The sequence below is a fragment of the Carettochelys insculpta genome, chromosome 3 (assembly GCF_033958435.1).
Source record: "Carettochelys insculpta isolate YL-2023 chromosome 3, ASM3395843v1, whole genome shotgun sequence".
Lineage (NCBI taxonomy): Eukaryota > Metazoa > Chordata > Testudines > Carettochelyidae > Carettochelys > Carettochelys insculpta.
The window spans coordinates 141,008,299-141,020,503 of record NC_134139.1 but is presented as its reverse complement, the minus strand read 5'-3'; the positions used below and the strand labels follow the sequence as shown (position 1 = coordinate 141,020,503).

The window sequence follows — 12,205 nt, the reverse complement described above, 5'->3', positions numbered from 1 at the left end:
AAAACCAAATGACAAAATTCTTTACCTCTGTACGCATTTTCTCTTTAAACCAAAAGGTGCCTACTAATAAATAACACACAGTGACTTGCAAAGTTGATTATACGTATCAGGGAACGAGCCTGAACCTGAACAAAACTGTAAACCTTTCAATCTGTAATTCAGAAAGTAATGCAGAGTAAGGTTACAGGAAAATATAGGCATATTTTCAGTATTGTTTAATTACAGTAAAATCTGTTATGCGGCACTTGAATAACCAGCAATTTCTGTTATCTGGCATGGCGACTGTGGGACCACTTGGCTGGTGTCCCAACCAGGCCGGCTGCCCTGCCAACCCAGCCTGGTATCCCCATCCCGCACCCAAACTCACTCTGAAAGCTCACACCCTCCCCCAAAATGCTGGTTTATACAGCTTTCTGCTTGGAAAATGCTGGATAACAGTTTTTACTGTAGTTGTTTTAACCAAGTACTAAGTGTTAGACCTGGAAACCTCTCTCTTTATAGCCATATACCACAAAAAAAGACTCTCTCAAATAAGGCCATTTTATCCAAGTACCCAACAACTTCTGCACTAATTAGTAAATCACATTAGGAGAGGAAGGTTAAGTACAAAATGAGGTGAGGCAAGCTTACTGATTAATGTGGAAAGACAGGGAGACCCTGAGGAGGATCTCAAGTGAGCTCCCAACCACTACTTTTTAGGGGATAAAATGGTGAAAAGGTTACTACAAGTTACTTAATTCTAACAAGAAATATTATCTCAATAGGCAGATTACACAGGGATTTTTCCCCTAAAGGCCCCCAAATAACCTTCTTCGGACACAACCAGTCAAAGGAGAAGGATCTGGTCTCCCTCCCAACCCTTAATGTCTCTCTCACACAGCTAGGATATATAGAGACACACATTTCATAGAACTGGAAGGGACCTCGGGGGGTTATCAAGTCCAGTCCCCTGCCCTCTTGGCAGAACCAAGCACCATGCTTCTCCCCCCCCCAACCCCCACCCGCATTTGCCCCAGATCCCTAAACGGCCCCCTCAAAGATTGAATTCACAACCCTGGGTTTAGCAGGCCAGTGCTCAAACCACTGAGACATCCCTCCCCACAACAGATCTGTTGATAGATAAATTACATCTACTCTTCTTTGCTGCTACCGGTTGCACTTCTCACATCCGGTACTCTCTCATCTGGCAACATCCATGGTCTGGCAGGAACACAGATATTCCAGAAAAGGAAAGTAATGGGTTGAGGCTACCGACCTCCAGGATCTGCAAGCCTGGCTGGGGCCAGGAGCCAGAGTCCCTGCATGCCCCCATGGTAGCACTGGAGTGAGCTGAAGTCTGATCCCCTACCTGGGCAGCGTGGGCAGGGAGCTGGAATTCTCTGCTTGCCCTGTGTGGCCAAGGTCAGAATTTAAAAATATCAGGACACACTAGAAAAATGACCTGAGGCAAACAGAAGGGAGTTCAATAAGGACAAATGCAAAGTACTCCACTTAGGGAGGAATGATCGGTTTCACACATACAAAATGGGAAGGGACTCCCTAAGAAGGAGTACTGCAGAGAGGGATCTAGGGGTCATAGTGGAGCACAAGCTAGCACGAGTCAACTGTGTGACACTGTTGCAAATACAGCAAACATGATTCTGGGACAGTAATTAACAGTATTAACAGCAATGTGATGAGCAAGATACAAGAAGTAACTCCACTCTAGCACTGATTAGGCCTCAGTTGGAATATTGTGTCCAGTTCTGGACCCCACATTTTAGGAAAGATGTGGAAAAATTGGAAAGGGTCCAGGGCAGAGCAAATAAAATGATGAAAGGTCTAGAAAATGTGACCTATGAGAGAAGATTAAAGTAATTGGATTATTTTAGTTTGGAAAAGAGAAGACTGAGAGGGGACGTGATATTAGCTTTCAAGTACCTAAAAGGATGTGATGAGGAAGAATAATTATTCTCTTTAGCCTCTGAAAATAGGACAAGAAGCAATGGGTTTGAATTGCAGCAAGGGAGGTTTAGATTGGACATTTGGAAAAAATTCCTGTCAGTGTGGTTAATTACGGGAATAAATTGTGGAGGGTGGTTGCAGAGTCTCCGTCATTGGAGACATTTAAGAACAGGTGTGATAAATATTTTATATTCAGAAATTGTGAAAGATATCCATACAAACATCTAAACAGAAGGCATGTAGATTTAGTTATTTCAACACTCAAGAAAATAAGCAGAGATTTCATTGTAATGGTCAAGAACATAAGCAATCAAACATGAGTGTAGCTTCCTGTCCTTTCAGGTTATAACTAGTGACAGAGAGATAGCGGTGTTAGTCTGTATTGTATCAAAATAAAAAAGCAGACCCACTTCTTCAGATCCATCTGTCCCACGAAAACTCATCACCTAATAAATTATTTTGTTAGTCTTTAAACTGTTGCATGACTGCTTTTTTGTTTTAAATGGGTTATAACTAACAATGTGTTCCATGTATCTGCTTCAGATCCCTACAGATCATTTCTGATAGTCATCTATTGGCAACTATTTCTAAGCTGTATTGACTTTGACAAAGCTAAAATATTAAACTGCACTCTGCTAAGTTTTGAGTTTTACCTCCTGACAGCAACTGGCTCTTAAGGGATAAGCTATCCAAAGTTAGCAAAGATGTAACAAATGAGCAACTTACCAATTTTTAACTTCCAATAGGTTTTAAATTTTATACAAAAAAATTCAGCACAGATCAATACTGCTGTTTAGACTACCAATATAAACCATATTTAAAACCCTCTTTACTCCATTGCACTGCCTATCAGTGATCATTCCATATCTATTCAAAAATCATCAGCCTTTTAGTTATCTCCTAAAAATTGATGAACTCCCCAAAGACAATGAAAATGTCATTGTAAGGAAAACTATTACAGTATACAAATTCCCCTAAAAATTAATCACTAACTGCATGCATAAAACTATTTCTATTTTTTATTTCTGACATTTAACTTCTCCTTAATCTAAAAATATACTAAGATGCCTCTAGCTTCTCTAATTTAAACTGTTTCATAGAGTAGCTTCTTCTTGACAGACAAAAAAATTCATCAGTCCTGCCCCAAGCTGAGGGCCGGGGACTGTCAGCCGCTGTTTGGCCACTGCCCGGCCCTGGGCTGAGGGTCGGGTTTCCCAAAACAGCTTGTGTGACTGCTGCCCTGCCCTGAGCGAAGGGTGGGCCTCTAACTGTTTGACTGACAGCTGTCCCACCCGGACTGTGGGCAGGGCTCTCCAGCTGCTGGCCAACCACCAGCCAGCCCTTAAAGGGGACAAAGCCCTGGGCCAGCTAGACCCGGAGGGTGAGCTGTGTTGGCCCGCGCTGCCCAGAGGGGGCGCTGCCATAGGCCAGGGCATTACACTCAGCCTGAGCAAAACGGTGGTTGAATGCACCTTTGGCCATTTAAAAGCAAGGTTCAGAAACTTATTGACCCATTTGGACCTTTCTGAAACTAATTTCCCCACCGTGATTACAGAGTGGGCTATTTTGCACAACATAGTGAATACAGGCAGGGAACTTTCCCGTCCATCTGGAATTGTGATGCCAAGTCCATATGCAGGGCTTATTTGCAGCCACCAACGCAACCAAGCACCAGTAGACGTGCTGAGGTAGCAGCAATAGGAGATACTTTAAAACATGGGTTCATGAATGATCTGTAGCAGACATGATATCTATGTATTTCTCTGACATAATGCCAATACATCTTACCGTGTCTTAATGAATGAATGCTTTTACTTGGTGGGAGGAGGTTAAGCTGCAGTTAGTAGAATGCATGTGGTGGGCAGCTGTGCCTTCAGCCCGCCCCCAACCTGTCCGGTTCCCTCAGCCATGCATCCACTGTGGACCTGGGAGTATCAGTGGGCAGCTGTGCCTTTAGCCCTCTACCAACCCTCACTATGATTTGTGTTCCCCACCACTCCCGCATGCCACAAAATCACACTGAACTGAAAGGAATTATTTTATTTTGAGGGGAAGAGAGGTTTCAGTGGCCAGGGAAAGGAGCCTTGTCAACGGTGTTTGAATAACCTTCTGCAGTGGTCCTTGGGGCTGGAGCAGCAGGCTAGCCTTGCCCGCCCTCCCTCCTCACATTCAGGGACCGCAACAACAGGTAGTGAGCGAACTCTCTTCAGGGGACTCTGGGCACCAGGTATCAGGTCCTGCAGTGCTGCGTTGGGAGTCCCTCTGCAGCTAAAGCTGGGAGCGCAGGACCTCTGTTTACTTGGTTACTGTTATTAGGAGCTTTGCTGCAGCCTCAGTCTGCTTTGCCGTTTGCTGCTGCTGGAAGTTGAGCATTCTCTGCTGAAACTGAGTTGTACTGTGATGCCACTGAGCAGTGTCCTTTGTCAGCTTGGTGTGTTCAGCTTCACTCCTCTCCATGTACTTCAGGATAATATCCTGCTTACACTTCTTTCTCCTTCTGTTCCCCTCTCCTATGCTGGGCACTGACACTGGAAAATGAAGGTCAAAATTAAGATACAATACACACAATGTGCTTTGAAATGGAACGAATGGGTCCCTGTGTGTAGTATCAGGGAAAGTTGCCTTTTTTTGAAGGCCACTGAAGGCTTATTAAGGATGGGATAGTAAGAGTGCATTTCACAATACAACATTTACCATCACTTATCCAGCATGTATTTTTGTGGCCATGGTAAACTATAAGCAATGGTCTGCTTTCTGGGGGAAGGGGAGGGGAGGGCTGCAAAACAAGGGAAGCTGCCAGGTCTCCTGGCCAGGGGTCCTGAGGGTGTCCTGCGGTGGGGAAAATTTTTTTTTCAGCTGTTCCTGAAGCAATCCTCCCCAGTGATCAAGCCACGTAGAGGGGTTGGTGGGGAAGGGTTAGATTACAGTCACATGGACGGCTGCCTGTGGGGTTTGATGTACACTAAAAGTAATGTAAAAAAACAAATAATCCAAAGAAATGCTGGGTGGAAACGGACACAGCAGGGGAGACAGAAAAGGACATTGCTGGCGAGACACTCAGCAGAGCACAGCAGCCGTGTGGCACCAGGAAGTCCTGAAAAATGAAAAGAAAGGCTGGGTGTAAAGGAATGTTGGGGGGGGGGGGGTGTTATGAGGTGGAGATGCTCAACAGAGCATGGTAATTATGCAGTGCTGGGGAGTCCTGAAAAAATGAAAAGAAAGGCTGGGTGTACATGAGAGGGGAGATGCCACCAGAGCATGGGAAGCTGTATGGCGCTGGGAAGTCATGAAGATGAAAAGAAATGCTGGGTGGAAAGGGACACTGGGGGGAGAAGTCCCACAGAGCCTGCAAACCACATGGGGGGGCGGGAACAGAGCACCCTCTGGCTGCTGCAGGCAAATGTACAGTGGCAAGAAGTGTGTTAAAAAAACAAGTCTGATGAAAATTTCCATGCTTTTGTAGGTTACTAAAGAAGACACTGCCCTCCTAAAACTAACAGATATGGACAAACAACAACTGTGAGACCAAAAGCCTGGAAAATTTACTAAAATGCTGTGTGGCGCCATGGCACCAGATCACTCTCTGGTTGCCTGGTGTGGGAGGGTCCGCCACCGTGAAAGCCGCAACAAATCTGGTCTGTCCAAGAACATCATGAAAAAAATGCAAGAGTGCCTGGATGAGGCCTTAAGGAGATATCCAAAAAGGAGAAGTGCTCCATCCCAAGAAACATTAACACGCCGTTCTGAGGGGCACAGGGCTATGGCAAATCTGTACCCAAACACAATCCTACACCTATATCCACCCCCAACCCATTTCTAGCATGCTAAATAAATACTCACCAGAAAAGCTTGATCAAGGAGGTGTGCGGACTGGTGTGGAGGTGACCAACAAGAACGGGACTGCCATGGAGGGGCCCAGTGTGGAGGGGACCTGTTCCAGGTTTATGTTGAAGAGCTGTCTGGAAGAACTTCTTCGGTCCCCTGCTCATTGCCCCCTTCCTCGTCTCCATTGTCCTCTTCCTCTGGGGCAGCCAGCTCCTCTGGGCTCACCTTGGAATCCACACCAGGGCCTCCACAAGTGTCATTGTTAAGACTGGGCTCCATGGTGGGGTCACTCCAGATAAGCATGTACAGCTGTTCATAATAGTGGCAGGTCCATGGAGCTGCCCCTGACTGCTGGTTGGCTTCCCAGACGTTTTGATAAGCCTGATAGAGTTTCTTCTCCTTCCCATGGCATTGCATTAAGTCCCGGGAATGACCTCCCGAGGTTACCTCACATGACATCTATCAGATTGCCGCATTTCTCTTGGCCACATGAAGTCTCTTCACCACCAATTGGTATCCTCAGATCACAAGAAGATCCAGAATCTCCTGGTGGGTCCACGCTGGGGCTCTCTTGTGACCCTGAGAAGTACTAGACAGATCACTACCCTGAGTGCTCGTGATTGCAGAAGATGGCTAACGATGCAATTGCTACCAACGTGGTGCGATGGCTACCAATGTGGTATTGTGCAATGCAATGGACAAAGGAAATTTTTCATAATGGGAACCCTTTATATTTGCAGAGATGGGTGCTGCTGAATTCCCATTAAAATTACAGTTCAAATTCTAACTCAATCAAAATTTCACAGGCTTCCTGTGACATTCTTCCTGCACACCTGGATGGAGAGCCATGTACAATGAAGCAGCCATACATGGGAGGTCACCGCATAACTTTGTGGGAAACATATGGGACACTTCTGGGGGCTAATAAATTCAAATTAAGGACATGGCACTTCCACATTAGCCTTTATTCGAGATTTTAAATTTGAAATTAATGCTATACCTGTCCTATAATATCGATATTTTGTTATCGGTATTATGGCTCAATAAATCAAGCTATTAGTATCAACTGTGAAGACAGCAACATTTTAATATGGAGCTAACTCCTTCAAATTCGATTTTATCTCGTAGGGTAGACATGGGCTAAATAAAGAACACTGTGAGGGTCCTTGAAAGGGGAAGGTACATCTTAAGCTGGGGAAAATTAAAAAAAGAAAAAGGAATAAACAGGAGTTTGAAGAAAGGAAATAAAAGGCTTAATACTGTTCCAAATTGGTTTTAAAAGATGAAAACCCCAAGTAATAGACCACTCTTACATTTGTACCACTAGCAACAGGTTAGATGGTAGGGAAAGGACAGGGCTAAGCCTTAGCAGGTGAATGACAAATCTAGATTTCTCCCAGTAACTGTAGTAGCAGAGGCACAACCTAGTAGTTGCTGATCAGTAGAGAAGCTAAGCTCCTGGAAGAACATGTTACATTAATAATTTTCAAACTAAGCACTTTTTATTAACATCACAGTCTAAAAAATGAAAAGTCTGGTTAGAACCTCTGGAGGTGCTGCTTCCTACCTCTGACAGACAAGAATCAAAGATTTTAGAGTAGATGTTGAGGACCAAGGAGATATTCGGTAACTAGGCCATGATCCTTTTTATAAATATCTTCCATATTCTTGTTAGAAAAGATTTTGGCTTTTCATAACCTCCCCAGACTCAAAAGGTGGACCCAACCTCTATTGACAATCAATCAATCAACTTGCTAGCACTCTTTTGGAAGCTTGCTAAACTTAGTTTTGAAAAAGCCAGTTTGACAAGTTGGTCCTAAAATTCAATGAGTTTCTAAATAGCCTGCAAACAGGAAAACACACGAGACTTCTTTCTGAAGATGAACGTTTTTGATTGTTTTTTTGTTTTGTTTTTAGAATTTTATTCCGCTAGTGAAAAATTGACTTCAATATTCTGATCAATCTAACTAAGCCAAATATGAACACTAAAAGTGCATATATGTTAAAAAGCTAGGCTGATTTTAAAGTATTTTATTTTAATAATCTAAGATGACTTTAGCATATTAGGTAAAACAATTTATTTAAAATATGACCTCTTTGCCTAGAAATAATTCTCCTACACAAAACATAGCCAAAAATAAGTGACCAACGAAGTTTTCAATGTGTTCATGATTGTATAGCACCTTGAGCTCTGGAAAGTTTATACAGTTTATAAATAAATATAGTAAAATAGGTTTTTAAAAAGAATTCACATTAAATCTTCTTGGAGATCAGCACATTTCCACTAACTATAAATTATACACAATGTAATTCTTCCAGATAATCTTTTCTTAGTCCCAGACTTTTTTTGAAGTCTCAAGTACAGTTACAATATATTTCAAACAAGAACTCTTTTTCTTATGAAAAATCTTATTTTGAATTCAAAACCCTCTATACAAGGTTATCTAAGTAGCTTCTTAAAATGTGTTCCAAAACAAAACTGAATACACCTAAATAAAGAATGGTCAACCTTATGTGGCACTGAATTTACAAGGCTCAATGAGAAATAATGTCTCTCTGAACAAGTGATACTGAGACCTCAGAGGTTCAGGTGCCAAATTAGTGATATTGCCCAAAAGATCCACAAATGAGTGATATTTTTCTATTTATTATAGTACCACATATCCATATTTAAATAGTATGACAAGGGATACACACACACACACAGTGGCAGGATTAGTCTCCTTCCTGGGCCCCAGGTCCTCTGATTAGTCCACTGGCCCCACCATTCAACCCCCGTTACCCTTGCTGGGGAAGGGGGTGGTCTGGGGGGAACCCAATCCCCACCCACTCATTCTGGGTTCTGGCCCAGGGACCCTGAATGGCTGTTACCAGTGAGGGCTGACTCCCGTTGCCCTTGCCCCTGCAGCTTTTCCCCCTGGGCCACTTCCCCAGTCGATTCCTCATGATACCTCCTTCCGCTAGTGTGGCAGCAAGTCCCCTCCTTTGTTTGGCTCCGCCGGCTGACCAGTTTCCCCACAGTCTCTAGTTGGGCTTCAGGCCCCCTGGGTTGGGGTATCTCAGCCCCCTGGGTTGCTGAGGCTACTCTCCTCTTCTGTGGTCCCCGGTGTCTCTCCCAGTCCCCTTCCCTCACCTCACTCGCCTTCTAAACTCTCCTTCCCCCTTGCCCTGCCTGGAGAAGGCCTTATAAAGGTAGCCCTGAGTGGGATCAGCCGGCCCTAACTGATTAAGGTCAGCCTACTCCTCAGCCGCTCCTACTTTGATTGTCAGCCCTGTTTTTTACTCATGCCTTTCCTCTCCTGGCTCCACCCTGCCACAATATATAATTCTCACAGCAAAATAGTATCCCAACATTATGCTATCAATAATTGGTTAACATATTAAAACCAAACTGACTCATTAAAATCACAGTGGTTTTCAAATATTATTTGTTGCAAACAGCTGTAGGAGACACATAAAAGAGCCACTTGCCACTCAGCTACCTCCGCCTGACCATCACTGCCCTGGATTGAAACTCTGTCAGGACCACTGCGCACTTACTCTCTCTTGACAAGTTTTCACTGGTTGCAGCTACACTATATTCCCCTTTTGGAAGAGGAATGTAAATGAGGGAGATCAAAAAAGCAAATGAAGCACTGATTTACAATCTCATGCCTCATTTGCATAAACTCGTGTGATTTCATTTCAGGAAGAGGCTTTTCTAAATAATCCTTCCTATTTTGTTTCAGGAATAAGAGTTCTATCGAAAACAGGGGGGAAAGGGGGGATCCACCATGAAGGAACCCCATCTACACAGCTGTTTTTTGCTTTTGGAAAAGTCTCTTCCTGAAACAAGACAGTGAGATTATGCAAATGAGGTGTGAGATTTGTAAATGAGAATTTCATTTGCATTTTTGATCTCCCTCATTTATATTCCTTCTGTGAAGAGGAAATGTAGCGTAGCTGCAGCCACTCTGAAGACTGTGTTCTAACTGCTCGTGCTCCTCCTCCTAGTTTTCATCAGCTACTCTCTTAGCCAAAAGGTTCTGCAATTTCTGAATGCTCATTCCCTGCTTTGAAGGCAAGGCAATAATAAAAGCACATGGAAGCAGGTGATTCAACGCTTAGCTGTTATACTCAACTGTAACTATTTTGCTGATGACCACATATGACTAAATGCTACGGTAGGGACTAGTAGTACAAGTAAGCAGCTAGCTTTAGATGAAATAAGGGTCACATGCCAACCAACATGGAAGAATGTGAAAAAGCTATATAGAAGGATCTCACCCTTTTAAACCAAAGAAACAAGATTGCAATAAGAATCAGGAATTCTAACATTTGTAAAGGAACAGCTCAACACGAAACAGAAGACCAAAGAACATATTAAAAAAAGTAACAGGTTTCAGTGTTTAAATCCCAGACATTGATTCTTCAGGATCTGAAGGACTCTCCATAAATCAAAAGGTTTTTTCACTCATGGACAGAAGCTCACGCAATAAATACTACCTCATATACTTCATGTCTTCGATATCCTGGGACCAACATGATTATAGCAACAGTTAAGCACTTTGAGGTAAAACTGAAGTTTGTGCAAAAATAAAGAAGGGTTTTGTAAATGGGGGGAATGGTATTACAGAAGAAGGAGATAGATTAAATGCACAAACCATATTCAGAATGACTAACTCCCAAATCCCAGCCACGGAGCGCTGAATTCTCCCTTAGCAGTTGCCATTGCTATAGCTAGACTAATAGGGGGAAAACCTATACTTAGAACTAAGCTACTCTCTTTAGCACCACAACATTAATAAATCTAAAATCAATAAATTTACCTTTCTTGCAGCGTGGATGTCAAAAAATGGTTTGTTTCGAACACTGAATGGTTCTTGTGCTTTGTCAATAAGACCAGTCTTCATCTTTTCATGCCGCGGAAATATAATCTCTTTTTCTATACATGCTAGTCGAATGTTAAAATCACATTCTCCAACTGGCTGTCCCTGCCAATTTAGACAGAAAACAATATAAAACACTAAATGCTTATCAAATTATGATTAGACTCAAGTTTGCCTTACAAAATATTTATAAACAAAATATTTACATATATACAAGTACACTGAATATCATCAAAACACCATAAAAATACACATTTCTCTCAGTATTCCCAGTTTGCACATATTTCTCTAGGGCTGAAGAGGTCTTATCCAAGGGTTAAGAATGGCCGTACTGGGTCAGACCAAAGGTCCATCTATGCCAGTATCTTACCTTCTGAGAGTGCCCAAAATGCCACGTTTCCCAAAGGAATGAAGAGAACAAGTAATCACCAACTGACCCCCTCCCCTGTCAGCCTGACAAACTGAGGCTATGGACACCATTCATACCCATCCTAGCTACTAGTCATTGATGGACCTAACTTCCATGAATTTATCTAGCTCTTTTTTGAATCCTGTTAAAGTCCTCCTCTTCACAATATCCTCTGACAAGGAGTTCCACAGGTTAATTGTGCATTTTGTGAAAGAATTCTCCCTTTTGTTGGTTTTAAACTTGCTACTTATTAATTTCATTTGGTGACCACTAGTTCTTGTGTTAGGGGAACAAGTAAATAACTTTTCCATATATTTAATTTTTTCAACACCAGACAATTTTATAGACTTCTATCATATCGCCCATTAGTCTCCTCTTTTCAAAGCTGGAAACTCCCAGTTTTTATAATTTCTCCTCATACAGCAGCCATTCCAAACCCCCAATAATTTCTGTTGCCCTTTTCTGAACTTTTTCAATGCCAATATATGATTTTTGAGATGAGGGGACCAGATGTGTACTCAATATTCAGGGTGTGAGAATTCCATGGATTTATATAGAGGCAATAAGATAGTCTGTCTTACTCTCTATCACTTTTTAAATGATTCCTAATATTCTATTAGCTTTTCTAACTGCTGCTGCACATTGGATGTTTTCACAGAGCTATCCACAATTACTCGAAAATCTCTCTCTTGAATGGTAACAGCTAATTTAGTCCCCATCATTGTGGGTGTATATTTGGGATTATGTTTTCCAATGTGTGTCGACATTAAAATTCATCTGGCATTTTGTTGTCTAGTTACCTAATTTTATGAGATCCTTTTGAAGCTCTTCAGTCTGCTTTGGTCTTAAGTATTTTGTACAGTTTAGTATCACCTGCAGATTTTGCCACCTCACTATATACCCCTTTCTCCAGATCATTTATGAATATGTTGTATAGGACTGGTGCCACTATGGACCCTTGTGGCACACCACTAGTTATACCTCTCCATTCTGAAAGCTGACCATTTCTTCCTACCCTTTGTTCCCTTTCATTTAACTAGTTATCTGTCCCTGAGAGGACCTTCCCTCTTATCCCATGACTGCTTACTTTACTTAAGAGCCTTTTGTGAGGGAACTTGTTAAAGGCTGTCTGTAAATCTGAGTACACTGTATCCACTGG

General features: G+C 42.5%; 1 protein-coding gene across 1 annotated transcript in view; it reads right to left on the bottom strand.

Moving 5' to 3' along the window:
• Nucleotides 1-12,205, bottom strand: part of RNGTT (RNA guanylyltransferase and 5'-phosphatase) — a 400,609-nt gene that overhangs the window by 213,244 nt on the left and 175,160 nt on the right. Inside the window, exon 11 of the mRNA XM_074988850.1 lies at nt 10,578-10,742. Within this exon, the coding sequence (XP_074844951.1) occupies nt 10,578-10,742 (165 nt within the window). The remainder of the gene's footprint in view (nt 1-10,577; nt 10,743-12,205) is intronic.